The sequence below is a fragment of the Thunnus maccoyii genome, chromosome 2 (genome assembly GCF_910596095.1).
Source record: "Thunnus maccoyii chromosome 2, fThuMac1.1, whole genome shotgun sequence".
Taxonomy (NCBI): Eukaryota; Metazoa; Chordata; class Actinopteri; order Scombriformes; family Scombridae; genus Thunnus; species Thunnus maccoyii.
In genome coordinates, this window is record NC_056534.1 from 13,588,252 (window position 1) to 13,607,812 (window position 19,561).

At 40.1% G+C, this 19,561-nt stretch overlaps 2 protein-coding genes across 9 annotated transcripts in view; one reads left to right on the top strand and one right to left on the bottom strand.

Moving 5' to 3' along the window:
* lrba (LPS responsive beige-like anchor protein) overlaps positions 1 to 9,215 on the top strand; it is a 190,916-nt gene extending 181,701 nt beyond the window's left edge. For 3 of the 5 annotated variants that reach the window (XM_042427272.1, XM_042427298.1, XM_042427290.1), the window contains 4 exons: positions 2,439 to 2,540; positions 2,689 to 2,885; positions 6,564 to 6,715; positions 7,709 to 9,215. In XM_042427272.1, the coding sequence (XP_042283206.1) occupies positions 2,439 to 2,540; positions 2,689 to 2,885; positions 6,564 to 6,715; positions 7,709 to 7,799 (542 nt within the window). In that variant the 3' untranslated portion in view covers positions 7,800 to 9,215. The remainder of the gene's footprint in view (positions 1 to 2,438; positions 2,541 to 2,688; positions 2,886 to 6,563; positions 6,716 to 7,708) is intronic. The other 2 variants (XM_042427281.1, XM_042427305.1) reach the window with 1 other exon arrangement.
* Positions 9,216 to 10,929: 1,714 nt separating this feature from the next.
* The window catches only part of dclk2a (doublecortin-like kinase 2a), a 47,826-nt gene continuing 39,194 nt past the window's right edge, over positions 10,930 to 19,561 (bottom strand). For 2 of the 4 annotated variants that reach the window (XM_042388300.1, XM_042388292.1), the window contains exons 9-17: positions 19,258 to 19,315; positions 18,744 to 18,863; positions 18,514 to 18,660; positions 17,908 to 18,041; positions 17,308 to 17,385; positions 16,720 to 16,816; positions 15,413 to 15,493; positions 15,167 to 15,280; positions 10,930 to 12,096 (exon numbers count right to left, since the gene is read on the bottom strand). In XM_042388300.1, the coding sequence (XP_042244234.1) occupies positions 11,212 to 12,096; positions 15,167 to 15,280; positions 15,413 to 15,493; positions 16,720 to 16,816; positions 17,308 to 17,385; positions 17,908 to 18,041; positions 18,514 to 18,660; positions 18,744 to 18,863; positions 19,258 to 19,315 (1,714 nt within the window). In that variant the 3' untranslated portion in view covers positions 10,930 to 11,211. Of the gene's footprint in view, positions 12,097 to 12,699; positions 12,713 to 14,352; positions 14,459 to 15,166; positions 15,281 to 15,412; positions 15,494 to 16,719; positions 16,817 to 17,307; positions 17,386 to 17,907; positions 18,042 to 18,513; positions 18,661 to 18,743; positions 18,864 to 19,257; positions 19,316 to 19,561 lie in introns of those variants that run through there. The other 2 variants (XM_042388309.1, XM_042388317.1) reach the window with 2 other exon arrangements.

Consider the following 19,561-nt stretch of genomic DNA (forward strand, 5'->3'; position numbering starts at 1 on the left):
CTACCATCCCCAGTTTGAGAGCCACTGATGTATATCAAACATGTAGAGAAACAAACGTCATTTTAATATAGTTCATTAACATTTTTATTGAGTCCAAATTCATCAGTGAGGTTGAGAAATGACAAAATTTGACATTCATATACTCAACATATTGTAATACTCATGTTATTCATTATTACACATTCCTTATTTAGTTAAATGATTACCTAATGGCTTTGTACATCACTATTTGCAAATATAAAAATAGGGAGACGGTAAGAAATCAGGCTATTTTACCTCAGAACAGGATCCAAAATTAACCCATTCCCTCACACACACAAACACACACACACACACACCTTGTCTTCACTTGTCCAGATAGTTGATACCCTCCACAGTGACCCAGCTTTGGTCATATGCAGGTATGAAATTATAATCAGATGTGGCCCTAATTCAAACCAAACGGCAGGTAGTGGATCAAAAGGTTAACTGATACACCAATATATCAGCTTTATTGATCTTCTCTGAGTAAAATCCGACATCATGCTTTAATCCACAGGCTTGTTGGCCATGAGTTAGCTTTTAGTGACGCTGAGGATGTTAGCTGATTAACAAAATGAAATGTAGATGTTTAGGCTGCCAGTGTGGTTCTGACTGAAATTTGGGCAGCTGATACTTATTTGCGAAGTAGACAGGACCGCCGTAAGGACGAAAGGAGTTAAAATTTTCAACAACTGTGATTGGTGGTGCCAGGCAGGAAAAATGAACTGTTTTAGTAAAAATATATCTGATTATTCTATGATTATTAAATATTCCATCCAATTTAGTATTTTAACATGGATTATTTTAATGTTTTTGTTAATAATTGCAGTTACCATTTACCTCTTTTTTCGTCAGAATCCATTCATAGATACAACTTCTGTTTATTTATAGTGCAACTATATCACCTGAGGTTTCTCTGCACACTTTACAGGTTGAATAAGAACAACAGACGCAAAATAGAATAACAACAGACAATCTGTAATAGTCTGTATACCGTACGTATGGATCAGATAGTTTTTGGATTTGAAACACTGCTGACACGGTCTTTATACGTGAGGAGAGTTTAGCTTGCCCTCTAGTTTGCCTTTTTACAAGAGGGTTCAGTAAGCAATATGGTCTGAATGGAGTCTCTCTGCTAAATCTAATTAAGGTTTAACAGTAGCTGTGGCTTTTAGGAAAAGGTATCTGTCTTATTAGTGAACCTGTACTGAGTTTTATGTCATATAATTGAATTAAAGAGAAAACTACATCAACAAACTCTGAAAAAAGATAATCAAATCAGCAAGATACTACATTATATCCCACAAAAATGCCATTTACAGAAAGTAATTACTTTTACATTGCCCTGGAGCTGTTTGCGGTTTGTACATAAATATTTATGGAAAAAAATAGAGTAATTGAGTATTTAGACATGAATCGGTGTCATTGCCCCGTGTTCCTCTTTTCTGAGCTGAGCTTGACCTCTGACAGAAAAAACGACGAGGTCACTAAAGACAAGACCCCCTCCCTGAGACTTCAACCCCTAATGAACTCCATGCTGTGTTTCAAGGATGCTGCCTCACTACTGGCCACCATACATATACACACACGGCTCTGCTGACGTGCACAGTTCCTCACATTTTACATCATTATTTATACACAAGGCATCCAGCTCAACACTTTGACACTAAAACATATTTGGATACAGCCTCCATCTGCAATGAATCCCCCCTACATTTCTTAAAAAATAATTACATTTCTTAAAAAATAATTACATGTAAAAAATGCAGGAATGTACACGCGTGTGTTTTTTGTGTGTGCGCTTTGCACCGACAGAGAAGACAGACGGAGAAGTAAAAGGCGATTTTGTTTTGTCGCTCGCCCTGACAGCTCAAACCAAAACAAAATCACACAAACTTCATGACTTGGACCGTAACTTACTCCCTCTGGCTCTCGCTCTCTCTCTAGCGCAGAAACATCTGGATCCAGTGAAGGCAGTCAGTGGGAGAAGGTTTTAAAGATAGGGAGAGGCGGTGGGTGTCAAGTGCTAGACAGGGAGAGTGACTGAGAAGAGAAATGTATGTGCAACAAGCTACAGTACATATGCATCTACGTAAAAGAAATATAAAACACATTTACTCTTAGCTGAAAAAAAAAAGAACAACTTTTTGACATTGTTTGTTTTTAATTTCATACAGTTTGACATGTCTGTAGTTTATATGTTTGTTTATAATATGTTTTTCTTTTTTTTTTACTGAATAGAATTGCCTTCATCTTCTAATGTAAAGGTTATTCTATTAATCAGCTCTGACTGGTGCTTTTAGGAATGATTGTTAAGAATTGTTTGCATTACTCTCCCTCTAGTGACCAAAAGCGGTAATAAACATGTGAGGCTATTCTTGGTAATAAACGAAACTATTTTGTTTGTGTTTTCCCAGCAGAGTTTACCACACCGCGGGCCATCTTGACAGGCCATGACTGTGAGGTGACGTGTGCAAGTGTGTGTGCTGAGTTGGGTCTCGTCATCAGCGGCTGCAAAGGTAAGATTGTCGGTCTTTCTGCGTGATTATGTCCAAAATGTACATTTATACTTGACAGCCTCACCAATGTGGATGGATCACCTGATAACAACAACTACACATTGAACTCTTCAAACTGCTTTTATTATTTTGTCTTATATCTGTGCAGAGGGTCCTTGTCTGATCCATTCCATGAATGGGGACCTACTGCGGACCCTGGAGGGCCCGGAACGCTGCCTGCGGCCCCGCCTCATCCAATCCTCCACCGAGGGCCACTGCATGATTTACTACGACAAGGGACAGTTTTGTCTCTTCAGCGTCAACGGCAAACTGCTGGGACACATGGAGGTGGACGACAGCATCAAGGTGAGGAAACACACGTGTTTGTGCGAGCATGCATGTGAAAGTGTACTCGCACATGTACGTATGTCTGCACCACATCAGCGGAGAAAGTCCTTTCACTGATTAAAGGCTTTCTTATAGTTTGAGATCTGAGTAAGGTAAGGGTCGGCATGCCTCGGGGCAAACCGTGGCTTCACATCTCTCTTTCCCTTTCACACGCATACAACAGAGGAAATGGTTCTTTTGATCCAGAGCTCTGTTGTCAGGTCAAATTGTGTTGGCGGCAGTGGTAGAGAACATTCCAGAGGAGTGGTCAGCCTCGGACACCTACACCATTAACTACCCTCCAGCGCAAGACGACACATACCCCATTTCCCACATTTCCTCCCTCGTGGCTAGAGTGACACAAGATAGCGGCTACTGCCTTTGGTTTCCCGACCCGTTGTTTCCGGTCTGGCCTGGGAAATGTAAGCCGGCTCTGACAGACAGCCACACGCCTGTTTCCTATTAAGAAACCTCTGGTGCCCAGGCTCTTAACCTGCCAACCAGCCCACTCCTACACAAAGCCACAAATATATCTCGTATAAGGCTTGAATAATGAGCACACGGAGAAAAATACTGATTGAATGCATTAACATCTCTGGGAAAGTAGCTAGTATTTAGTTGGTAGGTTGCACAATACTTTATCGTGTCTTTAGGAGAGTTAATGATGTTTTTACTTGTTGAGCTTTATAGTTCCTTCTTAAAATATGAAGCTGTGACTTGGGAACTGTACGGGCCACTCCTGGCCTTGTCAGCTCTCTTCTGCTGTTGTAAATTCCAGCCATGTCAGATGGCATTAGGAAAATCCTAACATTTTGGAGTAAGGCTGTGAGAGTCTCAACCCCCTCCCACCTCACTCCCCTTAACTCCACCCCTCTGGTTTCTCCAACAGTATTTAGTGCACTCGTGTACATACCAGAATCAATCTTCTCAGCCCTCGGAGCCTCTGCACAGTATGACTCCAGGATAAATAAGTGTTTGTCCTGGCCTGCAGTATTCACTTAGAAAGGAGAGAAAGACTGAGAAAGAGAGAGAGAGTGTGTACACACTGTGAATTTATAAGGGTATGGAGTCAGAGGTTAGATGACAGGCTAACAGTCGGCATCCTAGTCTAATAGCAGAATCGAGTGACAGAAGCCATACTGAATGGATTACAGTCTTTTAAGTACTAGTATAACTCAGGCAGTGTAACCATTCCAGCAGTTTTTTTTCACTGCCTGCGTCCATGTAACAGGGGGATTAACAGCATCATAAATTAAACTTTTTACCTTCCCCAGTCTCAGAATCCACCCACCGTTCCCCGAAAGAAGTAGGAAATATGGGCATTAAAAGTGCATGTGTTTCTTCTGGAGTCATTTTTTTTAGTCATCCAAGCCTGTGTAGCCATCTTGGCTCCCACAGAGCCGTCGGCCATCTTGTTTGACCGCCCAGTGGCAAAAGGCTGATTTATAATGTCTGTCTGCAGCCTCCTACCTGGCCTGGCTGACATGTCTGCCAGCTCTCCTGCCTCCTGCTGGGCTTCAGTAAGGTCATGGACTCCATTAGTAGATACAGAAATACATTAATACAACACAGTAACGGCTAAATCGTACTTACATTCTTTTTATTTTTTAATAGAAATGCTCAGCATACCATCTGATCATGCAGAGTATTTCTAAGCAATGAATTGCTGCAACCGCGTATTACATCAGTTTAAAGCTGTTTTTTTTAATAACAATGGATTAAAAAACTATGTGTTACATGAAAGAGGTCACTAATCATCCTAATGTGCAGTTCCCCTCTGCTCTGAGTGTTTTAGCCTTTCAGCTCATTGTTTTGGTTTCACGGCCCACGACTTTGTTCCGTTCACTCTCACTGCTCTCATCAACCCTGTTTGCAGCCACAGCAGGCTGAAAAGTTTTTATAAACCGATTGTATGTTACCTACCCATAACCAAATGGCAGACGACACAAAGTTAGCAATGAGAAAGTGCAGCATTTAGCAGCTGCAGAGCAAGAAACTTCCCTCAGGAAACTTGGTGGAGAACAGAACAGAGCTAAAAGGAGTGTAAATATTGGACTTACATTCATAAGATGGTCTGCTGGTTGTGTAAATAGGCAACTGTAAGCTAACGTTACACTGTGATAATGTCTTAATGTTGTGTTTTTAGCCTCTTCCCAAAAACGGCCCAAAAAATCTATTAATACCGCTTTAAATTGACAGTTTTTTGATAAAAAGGTAGCCATTTTTTGGTAGGTGTATCGAATCACGTTCTCCCATTCGCTGACTCACACTACAATTCAAGTGCTTTGATTATGATTGGTTGAATTGAACATTATCTTTATCGTTGCTGTCAGAACAACTCTAAATGTTGATACACAAGACAATTATTGTACACAAAAACAGACCCACAGCACATAAATCAAAACAGCGCCGCACTCCGTCATGCTCTATTCTCAGCCATCTTGGATGATGATATACAGTAACGGAACAATTAGGCTGGATTGATTCTCGAGACCTCCTGCCAGCGTGGAGCATGCGAGTGCATCATTGTGTGCCCATTTTTTATGTGTCTGTCTGTCTGTGTGAGCGCCTTCACATGCAAGTTTGTGCCTATCTTAAGTGCGCGCGTGATGAGAAACAGAACTCCTTTAATTCTCAGTGTGGTAGGAAATTCCACAAAGGTTTTTATACAAAACATTTGCTTAATTTAGGCTGCACTCCTACGTCCAATCCACTGTGTACTGCTCTTGAAGGGTTATTTATGTTTTCCTTACCAAGTCAAGTTCCTGAAAATGACTTGTTCCAACTTCAGAACTGAAGTTTCATTTTTCCATTTAATATGAGCCTGATTCAACACACATGCTGCTGATGATTGAAGTGTCTCTTGCTGAATCATTGCAAAGCAGCTGCAGCTGAAAGACGGCCGACTTCGGTGTCATGAAACCACAAACGAGAAAAGCTCTAAATTAGTGTCATTTGCTGCTTTTAGAACTTACATTCTGCCTCGTCATTTCATCAGCTACGGTTACTTGCTGATTGATGCTCCTGACTGTTTCAGTTTCAGCTTCTACTATGCACTGTGCCCATAATAGACTCCAACACACGACTTGATTTGTATACGTCTGATTCCCGGGGGACCCATTCGGCTGTTACAGTTTGCAGGAAAAGCAGATGAGACGAGTAAATCTCCGAGCCTCACTGTGGGGAGCCATCTTTGTTGCAAGTCAGGGTCTGTGTACAGAAAGCCCCCAAGGGGGGTGGCACTGACCTGAGATCTTTGTCTGATCACATGACCTCGCAGTATGAGCTTTACTCTGACATAAGAGATAAACTGGTCCCAGATCACCAGGCCTATTCGGAGACAATTTATGCATGTGGTTCCAGCTTGAATAGCTCTGCCTCCATGTTTTTTTTTCCCTTTTGAGCATTGAAGGACAGGTAGCAGATAAATAAGATCAAAGGGGTCAGGCAGTGTAGTCACTTTGGAATCTCCAGTACTGTAAATTTACCATTTGAAGTGAATTCCCTTCCCAATTCAAACACATTATATTTTATAAAAGTTCCAATGATTGGACCATGGCCAAACCAAAGTCAATGGGGAATTTTCAAGCTTATTAAAAAGTTAATAATGACCCCTGTCTCTGTTTGGTTTTTTTTGTTTTTGTTTTTTTTTGCCAGGCCATGCTTCTCAGTCGTGATGGCCAGTATCTGCTGACAGGTGGTGATGGAGGTGTAGTATCTGTCTGGCAGGTCCACAACCTCAAACAGCTGTTCACCTACCCTGGCTGCGACGCAGGAATCCGCTCCATGGCCATGTCACATGACCAAAGGTAAAAAAAACCAAAAAAAAAAACACACCTACACATAAAAAGTACAAATGCCTACAACCAGTGGTGGAAGAAGTATTTGGATTTTTAACTAAAAACTTTACCTAAAAATAAAAATAATCCATTACAGGTAAAAGTCCTGCATTAAAAATGTGATTTTACTAAAGTTCAGAAGTGTTTTGGCAAAAGGTACTTCAGTAGTAAACATACTCATATTCACTTTTTCAAAGTGTGATACACTGTATATTTAGAACTGAAGTGATAAGCGATAAGATTAATTGATAAGTCAATCAACAGAAAATTAATTGTGAACAAGTTTGTTTTTTTAAATGGAAAATGCTTTTCTATGTTTTATGCCATTGTAAATGGAATATCAATAGGTTTGGACTGTCAGACAAAATAAGTTATTTGAAGCTGTCACCTGGGACTCCGGGAAATTGTGGGCGTTTTTCACCATTTTATGACATTTTTTAGAATAAACAATTAATAGAATAACATATAAACAACCAACAGATAAATAAATAAAGAAAATAACTGTTAGTTGCAGCCCTTTCTATATTTTATTATTAGATAGATGCATTAACGTGTAGTGTTGCAGCTGAAACATACAACAACTTTACACTGTTGAGTAGTTTAATCTATAACGATATATGATATTTTATAAGGTGATCATATGTACATGTATGTCAAATCTTAATATTCAAAGTAACTGTTAAGTAAATGTAGCGGAGTAAAGAGTACAGTATTTCACTCCAAATTACATTGAAGTATAAAGTTACATAAAATAGAATATCTCAAAGTACAAGTACCTCAAAATTTAAGTATTTCAGTAAATCTACTACTGCCTACTACTTCTGTATTCAAACAACTAGACGAGTAAAGAGTGTTTGCATTAAAGACTTCTAACTTCTTGTAAGAAAGTAAATCCACAGCAAATAAAAAAAACACATAGCATGGAAACAAAACCTCATAATGTTCCCCTCTTACTCCTCTAAGGTGCATCATAACTGGCATGGCATCTGGAAGCATCGTCCTCTTCTACAACGACTTCAACAGATGGCACCACGAGTACCAGACACGGTACTGAGCTGACGACAGCAACAAAACTGACTGACATAGTTGGATACTGATAAAAATCCAAACTGTTGCAAGTGTGAACTCTTCTCAACAGCACTATTCTGTCTATATCCTGATATCCTGAATGTATCTCAATGAAAGAAGAAAAAAAAAATCTGTCCTGTAATAGAAAAATAATCAAACTATTTTTAAAAAGGGCATTGCTATATTTTGTAGCTCAGATAGAAAATTTTCATATAAATCATAGGGTGGGGGTTATGTTACTGTACGGTTAAAAACAAATCTATTTTTAGCTGTAAGAGTCTATTTTCATCTCCTTCGGAAAAGAAAAGAGGGATTTGTGGGGAACTAGTCAGAATCTTATCTCTTGACTTAAGAATCCAAATATTTGTGTACTTTAGGGTGAGTGGTTTTTGTTTGTTTTTCAGTAGGTGTGTATGTGGGGAATAATTATTAAGCTGTCATTCACCTTTAACATGCGTTTTGCCATTTTGGCAACACAGCAGATACAGTAGATATGAAATGTTTCAATAAATAATAAATGTATTGAACAGAGGGATAAATGAAGAGGTAATATACATCTATATAAATATCTATATATACTGTTTAAATGTAGTCCTCCATATTTAAAATCTCCATTCCCTCTGTACCTCTGTGCTTGCTAAGAGATTCTGTGCATGGCCCACTATTCATGTAAAACATATCAGAGCAGATCTATCGCTTTATCATGTAATACTTCACACATCAAAACACAAAACTTCCCCGCATCAGTGATGTTAATGATGAGCTTTATGCAGTGGAGGATGAGAGGAGAATCATGTTAAGGATTATTCTCATTTTACATTTACATTTCTCTCCTAAATGACTGAAATTTGAAAATATTTGTTTCTAAAAATGGGATTCCTGACCAATACCTGTGTTGAAAAGAGTGAGTGTATGAGATCTGATTGGCACAGGGTATATCCACACTTGTTGTTTTTTTTTTAAAACATCACTAAATGAAAATCATATCATATCCAGTGTCCAAGCCAGCTTAGCGTCTTCAAAGTCCTCTTTGAGTCCTGTCTCCAAAGCAGCTAACAGCAAAGTGAGATGTGCAATGAAAGGAAGGACTTATTCTTTTTCAGTCCAAGGTTCTTTCTCCTCTTCATCGCAGCAGTCTAGATCACAGAATGAGTGATTATGCTGGGATGTGATTCAGCACTAAAATGGTGATGAAACGGTTTCCTTTGGCCCTCAGTAAAATAAACGTCCAACTCTAACTTTTGATTTTTGAGGAAACATTCCTTCAAAGTTTGTGCTTTGATGTGGTTTGAATCTCCAGTTATATAAAAACTAGTGTCATCTATCAACCAATATTTTTGCAATCATTTTGGAGTGTTTTGTGTGCCGAGTTCTGACAATAAAATGGAATTTTATAACTTGACTTGTGCCGACTTCTTTATGTTTGTTCTTTCATCAGGAGTACATAAGACTGTATAGCACCCTCTAGTGGCTGGTTTAATGGCTGCAGCCATTGTGTTTTCAGATAAAATATTCACCACAAACACACATTCATTTAGAGTCTTTATTGCATTTTTATTTATTTTTTTACTGTACTGCTGTTTCAAAATATTGGGACATTAAAAGCAGCCACTCTATGCCTAATAAAAACAATTTGACACAGTTGATCTACCTGTTTAAAACTCTCTTCATACAAATATCCCTTTACAAACTGCTATGACAAAGCATATGAAAATCTACTTTAACTACATATACATAAGAGGGAGCTAAATGACACGATGTACCAACTTGACTTAACTGTGTTTGTGTGTGAGGTTTTTGTCTTGCAGGGAGGCAGGAGGTGGGGAAAGGAGTATGCATGCAGCTGAAAGTCCTGAAGAGGTAAAGTTAGCCCTACTAACACCAGCTGGGATAAATGCCGTGAAGTTTAAAACATGCACAAACAAGGATGAAACAAAAAAAAAATCACTTAATGATTATTACAGATAAATTATTTTGAGGATGCACATTTTGGGACCCCATTATTCTGCCAAGCTGGTTTTGATAAAGGCATCGTTAAGCTGTTGAGCCGTTAGCCAGTGGTCAGGCACGACCCCGTCACCTTTACATTCACACATTCATTCATTAATCCAACAGATTAAAAATCAAAGGTTGAGTATTTTGAAGGAACGGTGTTGACTAGTTTCATGCAGCCCACATTATACTGTAGTATAGCATTGTCAGTAGGAATGATATTAACTGGTAAAATAACTAAATGTGTGTCCTTTCTGTGCAGTGTTTTAGTTGTAGCAGTAAGCACTTCAGTTTTGAAAATAAGAGCTCATGAGAAACAGACCAGCAGTTTGGTTTCATGTCTGTTGGGACTCATATCACTAATGTTATGCACAGCAGTTATGACCGAGGGTCACGACTGCTCTGACAAAAACAAACCTTCAAGTTTCAGTTTCGGGTGCTTCTTTACACTATGTGGAACTACAGATTTCACTCCAAATAATACAAATAAATCTGTGAATGAAATGTGTCCAGATGTCTGTCAGTTACAGGGGGTAAACAAAATAATCTACCTAATGGACTTTATGAATCACAAAGGAAACTACAATGTCTTACTTCCATCTAGTGGTATCTTTATGTGCAAACAGTTTGGTGGATTTTGAGACCATTTTTTGAGATGTCTGATCTCTGTCCCCACTCTGCAGAATCCCAAGTACGCTGAAGCTTTTTACTCGTTATCAGCTACTTGGTACTTTAGTAGGTATTGCCTTTTATTTTGTCTACCCGCTGTATGTAGTAACAATTTAAGGAAGTCTTAAGTTAAACAGAAAATTTGCAGTTACAATCGGGAAGTTTGATACAGGAGAAAATACTAATAGTGGTTATAGTTGGCTTAACGGATTATAACTGTCCCAAAACTACAGGTAACCAAGCTAGCAAGTTCAGACATTTGATGTGCTAAAATACTTGTACATATTGTCTCTCTGCTAAAGCAAAAGGACACCAAAATGGGATGTGGGAATGTGTGTGTAATGAATAACTATTTACAAAAGAGCCACCGGCAGTCAAAATGGGATAATAAATAAAAGAATTCACATTAATGTGATACAGTAATGCATGACTTTAAAAATAAACAAACCACTCAGAACAGTGATATTCAATTCATTCCCTTTCTCCACATCCTCCATTAATAAATACAGACATATATACAATCGACCAACTCTTAGAAAATGCCTCGTATCCTCTGCCTCTTAAAATGAGTGGGATAAGAAGAGAAGAGAGAGAAAAAAATGCGGACACAGCAGTCACTGGCTCAGTTTACAGCTACTGGAAATGCTCAAGGTGGTGTTTTAGCCTTTAATTTTTCTGATACATACATGAAAAGAGGAGGATTGGGGGTGAAATTGGCTACAGAAAAGACCAGCCATTTAATTCTTCTCAATAAGCTCTTCGGTAATTATGGCGTCAGCAGGTGGAGAACTGGGAGAGGGTGGGGTTGTGGATCTAGGAGGTGTAGAAGGAGGAGAGGGGAACAGGGTTGGATTGGGAGATGGGGGGGAAGGTGCTTGTTTGTTTGGGGAGGAACAAGGGAAGAATAAAACAGGTTTGATGGGGGAGACGGGGGATGGAGAAGCTTGTTTTGTGGGTGAGGAAGACTGGGATGTTGTTTCTTTGGTTGGAGAAGAGGAGGAGGCAAGTTTGGTGGGAGAGGAGGGAGAAAGAGGAGCAGGTTTGGGGGGAGAAAAGGAGATTTGGGCTGGTTTAGTAGGAGATGAAGGGGAAGGACAGGAGAGAGGCGTAGAAGGAGTCGTACAAGCGGAAAGAGCAGGAGGACCGGAGGGTGAGAGAGTTTGTGGATATGAGCAGGGAACAGCTGAGGGTGATGTAGGTGATGTTCTTATCTCAGGAGGAGAGAAAACAGGCAAAGAGGTGGCAGGGAAATTATCAGTAGAGGGTGAAGGGGAGAAATTAAGTGAACTTACAGGAGCAGAGGGAAGGAAAAGAACGCTGTCAGAAGGGGAATGAGAGCAGGGAGGATTTGTAGTCGCATCAGGCACTGAAGTCCCCAAGGTCTCCGGTGCCACGAGAGGAGCAGTCTCGGCGGGTTTTGGTACTTTGGTGTGTGATGCCAGTTTGGTTGGCAATGACTGTTTGGTTGGAGAAGCTGGCCCTGATTCTGAAGGCGAGGCTGGTTTGACTTGAAGGACAGATGGGACTTTCTTGCCAGCAGACGGTTGTGGACATGGCACCGTCTGGGACCCTGGACGACGACAGGTGGTGAGCTGGAGGGTCTCCTTATCTAGAGCTGTGTTCTGGCAAAACAAAAAGACAGTCAGCTTGATTCTTACTGTGCGTACCTCTGAAGCTCAAATAATACCAATCAGGACAAAGAAAGAAAGAGATATTGTGGGTCAATCTACATTGAAGACAGAAAACCTCAGTAATTTAGTTTGTAATCCTTTGTGTGTTTTCCAGTGAGCATTGGGATTTAATCAACTAAATGTTTTGCATTTATATCTGTAGTCATAAACTACTGACCCTGTTTTGCTGTTTCTTTTGATTTCTATGAATGAACACACATGATGAAACAAGCTAATGGAAATGGACAGAAATAACTGAATGATGGTTCAATAAAAAGACAGTATGCTTCACACAGTAGACTGACCCCACGAGAAGGCAAATCAGATCATCAGAGCTACTCTATGTGCAGAGAAAAAGGGCAAATGAGAAAGAAAACATTTACTATTACATTCAACAGATGCATGCATGTAGCATTTTTTTTTAAAATTTTCAAATATTGTGTTCTTACGTGAGACAGAAAACTAGTAAATGTCACGTTTCTCTTTTGCCCTTGTGCTGAACCTCAGCAGCAGAACAGGCGAGGCGCAGCGACAGCGTTAAGTGTTAGTACATACCATTGCCTTGGAGCTAATTCAGAGGGAGGTAATGCACGCGTGTGGAGGGGAGGAAGAGGGGGAGAAGCAAAAAGGGACAGAGACTAGTCTTACTCACAGCTTCACAAAAAATAAAGTCAACACAACAAGCATGACGGCCAGTGGACAGTTGTTCCAGCTCAGTGAAAATCTGGTATTTCAAATCATAAAGTCATTCAAAGCCAAATAACTCTGTCAGGACTGAGCTGGAACAAACTGTAAGACTCTTTACAAATGACTAAGACACGTGTCGGTGAGTGCTAAGCTATGTGTACATAAGCAAATAAAATGCTGTGGTAAAGTATGATTTATAAGTGCTTTTGAACGTACCAGTTTTAATAGATAAGGCTGGCGATATTCTGTATTTTTCTTGTCATCAAATCCCATGAAAAGACCAAAACCAACAATGAGTTGATCCTACTAACAAATTTGACTGTGTAGCCAAAGCCTGATATAGCTTATTCCTCTGTGATAGAGACCGCCGTTGCTGTCCAAAAACTATTAAAAGCACATAAATAAGGCACAATGTTGAACTGGGTGACATGTTCCTGCATTATCATGAACATGAGCACTGAAGGTTTCAATCCCACATACAGTACACCCTCCAACTGCCTTAAATACTCACTAAAATGTGTATTAATCCACAGCTGAAAGAAGTCCCCAACAAATGCACTGTCATCATCTCTGCTAAAAACTACATTGCCCAGCTTTTTAAAGGAAATTACTAAGCCTTTATTATAAGTGAAACAAAAAATATATTTTTACAGTTTTACGTATTCAGTAGGAACAAAAGTGCCAGGAAAGTGCCACAGAAGTCAGAAAGTTTTTAGAGACAAACTAACGCATTGTTGTTTTTTGTCCTTTTATGAAATCTGTTGTAAAATATAGTTATGATGAGTTGTTGTAAAATATAGAACAATGCCAGCCTTATCCTTTAAAATGTGCAGGGGAATCTTACATCCAAGACAATACAGCCAATTTGCTTTGCATCCATCTCTGCCAATTGAGACTACAGAACAGTGTGAGCGCAGTTTTTAATATTCTCCACAAGGTGGCGTCAGAGGACCATTAACATGGAACATTGCTGGGGTACCAATTGTAAATTTGTAAACCCAGCAGTCACAGGAAGTTGACCGTAAGGAGATATTTTGAATGAGATCACTAACAAATAATAATGAATAAATGACAGAGAGGGAGGCAAATGAAATTAGCATTAGTGCTGTAAACATGCTAAAACACCTCGATGACAAAGTGATCAAAACAAACACATCCTTTGAAACACATGGTTTTTTTCCCCACATCCCATAATGTATGTGATCGACACATATGTAATGAAATGTGAGAGAAGGAGCAGTATGAGGAGTATGATAAGAGCCAAGAGGGTAAATCCAGGACAGTGTTAGCAAAGTCCACATCAGTTGGTTATAAAGAGCAGTTACTGCAGCTGGCGGCTGGAAAAGAGGGGCAGGGGGTCTGATAGAGAGACAGGAAGGAAGGGAGGGAGAGCAGAGGGGGGTTGTTGTTATGGATGGAGGGAAGAGGGAGTAGGGAAGGGCGATGGCCGGAAAGAAAGAAGGGAAGCGGAGAGAGGAGGGGGTATGAAGTGTGTACCCGGCTCTCAGCTCCAGGCGTCCCCTGTGGTCCTGGGTCGGGTGTGAGGAAAGGGAGAGGAGGAGGGAGGAGGAAGAGGATGGAGAGGAGGAGGAGGGGCCGAGGCCAGGGCCCGTGTTTACACCTCAAACTGTCAAATGAAATTTACAACAAAATGAGGCTCTTTGCAGCAAAGAGGGAGATCAAATCAAATTTCAAATAATAATAATAAACAACTTCCCCTCCCCCCTTTCCTGCTTTGAGACAAACAGACTGAAAAGAGGCTTGATGGGTGGTGTGACCTGATGAGATGAGGAGTGGAGGAAGTCAAACTGTAGAACAGGAAGTGATGCGAGTGAGGCTTGAAACAGACAGGATGGAAGAATGCGACTACCACAGGAATGACTTCTTCCTTGTCCGACCTCCTTTTCGTCATTCCATCTCTAAAATCCTGTCTGACATGTTTACAGCTGCACAAGTTGTCTTGCTTGATCATCTTTAATGTCTTCTTAGATGATGATGGAGGCCAGATATTCTTAGCCAAGTTATTAAGTGGGCATAAGATTCATATAAGATGAATTAGAAGAGGCTCAATTTTCTGTATTTGGGTCAAACATTCGCTACCATGCAGTAAATGTTTGGAAAACGGCCTGACATGTTCAAGCCGCTACAGGCACCTAGTCCATTACTACTAAACCCATGTCAAAATCTCCATATTGGAGATTTCGAAGTCATTGAAAGTCAGCAATCTCATTAAGGTCATAAGATTACACTTCAAAAAAGTACTGCAGTAAATCTCAGAAAAAAAATGACAAGTGATTGTTCATATGTTGGTTTGTGATTGTTTTTGGTTGCTTACCGTGATGACAGACACTGCAGCTGAGGTGTTGTTGTGCTTTGGCGCAGTGTTAAAGTGCGTCTTCAGTTTACCTGTCACCTCCACCATCATGTTGTTCTCCATGACTGCGTCGTCCTACATACACACATAAATATGCAAAGTGTATAATAGTTCTGCACACCCAAAACTGTCCTTATTGTACAAATCACAAATGCACCAAAGTCTGGCCACACTTAGAAGACAAACACAAACTGCGCTATGAGATACCGTGACCCAAGGGTGGGAGAGGACATCTTGTGCTGTGTATCGAGCCTCAGCGTTGACCTGCAGCATCTTTCCAATCAGCTCCTGAAACAAAACACACGACAGATAAGGTTGACATCAAAAGTAACGTCCTCAACAACATCCGCTGCGTCGATCATGTCATTATGACCTCACTTTGAAAACACACAGAGAGGTGAGACTGGGCCATAATTCAATATTATTGACTTTTAGTGGAATTGAATTGTAAATATATGGTCATGCTGTGCTATCACTAACAATTAACATTTTCATACAACTTAATTAAAAGCTAACAATTGTTTGTTTTATTGTATGCATATGAAGAGCTTTCTGAAGAGTTCATTGCAGTAAACATTCGTTTAATGGTGCACTAATCACTTTTTTGGGGGGCCAGAACATGGAGCAACTTCAGCAGTCATTTGGAGTTGTGTTTCTGGTGACCTGATTGATGTAAATCCAGTATTCACTCTCGTTTTAGCTCTGCTTTTGATCTACACCAACTCCACTAGTCACCAGTGCTGGGCAGGTAATAGAATGTAAGTTTATTAGAGCTTTTATCAGCAGAAAACAGTTGCCTGCTGTGTCTGGAAATGAGGTGGGTGAGAGTGGTAAGAATGACCCAAAACAGTCAAGTTGTGGCATGTGTCATAATAATTTAAAGCCTGAAAGACACTAAAGCACTCTGAAGAGCTGAAGGGAACTGTAGAGTTGGGTGATAATTGTCTGTGAGTTCATCACTACGGCAACACCTTCCACTTAACACATCACTTTACCCATTTTTCATACAGAAATAGTGATTAGGGCAACTTTAAGTACAGTATTTTATGTTTTATGTATCATGATATATACTATTATTATTTTTTAATATTGAGATATTGATCTCAACCTGCAAAGAGAGCAAACGTGTTGCTCACAAATAGTCTCCAAATTAATCCTGCTTTAGATTTACACCTGCACAGCTACATAACTGCAAGTCATTTCATGCTGTGGTGTCTATAACTGTGCACTTGTCTATGGTGACAGGGCTGCTGTAATAGCAGTGGGTTTAATTAGCAGTTTGGTCTTCCATGCTGTGCGCGGGCTGTCACTGTAATACATGACATTAATTTAGAGGGTTAGGGGGGTTTCTGTGCCCTTCAGCAGACAGTAGTCATTAAAGCAGTGGGTTCACAGGGTTCGTGTTAACATTTGGATTTTCAGTGGCAGATTTTCTACTGCCACTGCATTCAGTTTAAGGCGAAATGGTCTCTGTCCTCAACGGGGTTAGATGAAAGTTAGACTGTGGTTCCAACCTTGGCTGAGTCAGTGATGTTGTCCCAGTAAGGACTGGGAAAGTCCAGCCGCCCCAAAAGGATCTGGTCAAACAGGTCCTCTTGCAGGTTACTCTCACTGCATAGAAAGACACAAACACACAGAGCAGAAACATGTATAATGTATAATTTTTCTCACAGAGCAAACAGTATTTATCTACATTGTGGAGAACTACATTTTCTGACTTTAATGTATCTGATAAATAATCTAACGTCACTTTTTATTATGTGGCTTTTGTAACAACCATGGTGCTATACTGTAGATTAAACACATATTACTTTATGCCAAATCCCTCTTACTTTATGAGCACACAACTAATCGGTTTATTTATGGGTATAAAAAACAAGTAATCTCTTTGCCTGCAAACAAAATTGTTGTGTTGTCAAATAATGTGACAAATGTCTGAGCTCTTATTAAATATAATCTATGGCTCAACCTTTACTCAACATTGTGTTTAGTGTTTCAAACTAAACACTATCATGCTGGTTACCACACATTGTGCCTGGAGTTGGTGATAAAATGGTTTGATTCAGTTTAAGAATGAGCTTTACTAAACTGAGGGCAAATACCTTCTAAATGGAGGAAAGCCACACAGAAGGATGTAGGTGATGACACCTGCAGCCCAGATATCCACCTTCAGACCGTAACTGTGGAAAGGAAAGAGATGTGAAGACAGAAGGGGTCAATGAGGGATTGACTACAGCTTAAGTAAATAACTTTGTATCACTACAGTGGTCCAAATAGATGACAACATAAAACAAGGAAAAAAGGACAGTTTTCATTTGACTATAATGTCATAAAGGTAAAAAGGTCTGTTTATCACTATCAAGGTTTATATCGACGCAGATATGCTGACCAATCTCTGTTTTAACGTCCTCTCGGAACATATGGCTTCTCACCAATACAGCAGCAGACCCACATTTTTATTCCACCCTTAGAGATGAAAACAGATGGCTCTATTTAGACCAATAGGCTAGAATAGTCATGAGCACGTCTACAAATTCCTTCATGTGGGTATGTAGGACCTGTGTTGGATCGAAAAATTGCTAGTGAAAGCTTAATTGAGCTCTGATCGCAGTGTGCAGGTACTTTTCCAACTCAAAAATGAGGAAAAACATGCAGTCACTAATGAAAAGTTAAACTACATTCTGCCAAAACATCCATCTTACCCAGACTCAGAGATGATTTCTGGTGCCACATATGTGGGAGTTCCACACACAGTATACAAGGGTCCCTCCACCACTGTAGCCAGGCCAAAGTCACCTAGCTTTAATGACTTGGTGCCATCTGGATACTCAAACACCTGGAATGCGAACAGATGATCAAGTTTAAGCCTGTGGAGCAACTGGATGTGTAGAGTGTGTGTAAATATACATGGAAAAACCTTTAACACCTGCACACTTATCCAAAGCCACAATTTTAATTTGAACTGAAATGAACAACACTTCAATCAAATCAAAAGATATTTTTACATGTTTGACCTAATGAAAAAACAGAATTCAGAAGGAGTGCCCATCTCCGCAATCAGCATGATGATGTTGGGGTGTTTTTTGATATTTTTGACCTTACAAAGATCTGACTTGGGTTAAAATGTCCATTTCAGTTCAAATTAAAACTGTAGCGTTGGAGTAACTGTGCAGATGTTAATAGTACCAGTCAAAAGTTTGAACACACTCTCTCTTTTCAAGGGAATGGGAAGGTGTGTCCAAACTTCTGACTGGTACTGTATGTGATTTGTGGATAATTACACCCTTTCTATGAGTAAATATACATACCAGCAGGTTTTCTGGTTTAATGTCTCTGTGGACAATGTTCATGCTGTGTAGGTACTTCAGAGCTCCAGCGAGATTGTACACCATGATGCTGGCGTCTCTCTCTGTGTACTTAGCTGAGGAGGTGATGGAATCGAATAAATCCCCGCCCTGCGACACACATCAAATATTTAAGGGTTGCACAGAAATCAAGATTGTTCACTCATATTAACTGTTGTTAGTCTCTATTGTACCTTGACAAGCTCCATAACTAGATAGAGTTCAGAGGGAGTGTCCACTTCCTCAATCAGCATGATGATGTTGGGGTGTTTCACCTTCCGCAGCACTGCGACTTCATTCTCTATGAGGTGTTCCTGGAAAGACACCCACACAAATAATCCAAGTGACTATGTTACTGTATGCTCCAGTACACAGGATTTACACTGAGCCATTATGCTAATAAAAAAGGCGTTGCGTTGTTGATTGAATCTGAATAGGTGTCAAGGGTGTGTGATTCAGCGTGTGTCATTGTCTGCGTGTGAAAGTGTGCAGATAATTTGAGTTAGGCGATGAATAAAACATTACCTGCCTAATCTAACTGTGAGGGATAAGAGGATCAGAGACACACAGGCAATACTGTGCTGTGTGTGGGTGTTAATAATGCACAGTGGAACACTAGCATATGACCCTTTCTTAACGTGTGCGTGTATGAGTCTGAAGAAGAGACAAAATGGGAGATTGCGTGAAAAAAAAAAAACTGAGTGAGACCTTTCCGCTACACTTGGCCTTGTCGATGATCTTCAGTGCAAACTCTTTTCCTGTGGACCTGAACAGAAACAGTGCAATTAGGGACAATAATAAAAACAGCACTGATGCTGCAGCAATGTCTTGTAATTCAAATCACTGCTCACTGGAGAGCCTCAATTACAGAGTGCAGGAGCACTGCCACACAGTTATTGGAGTGTGTTAGTCAAGTTTATACAATGAGCAGAAATACAGTGCAGACACAGGCGGCTCGACAAGAATCTAAGAACGAGCCAATTTAAACAAGGATGTTTACAATGCAGGTTTC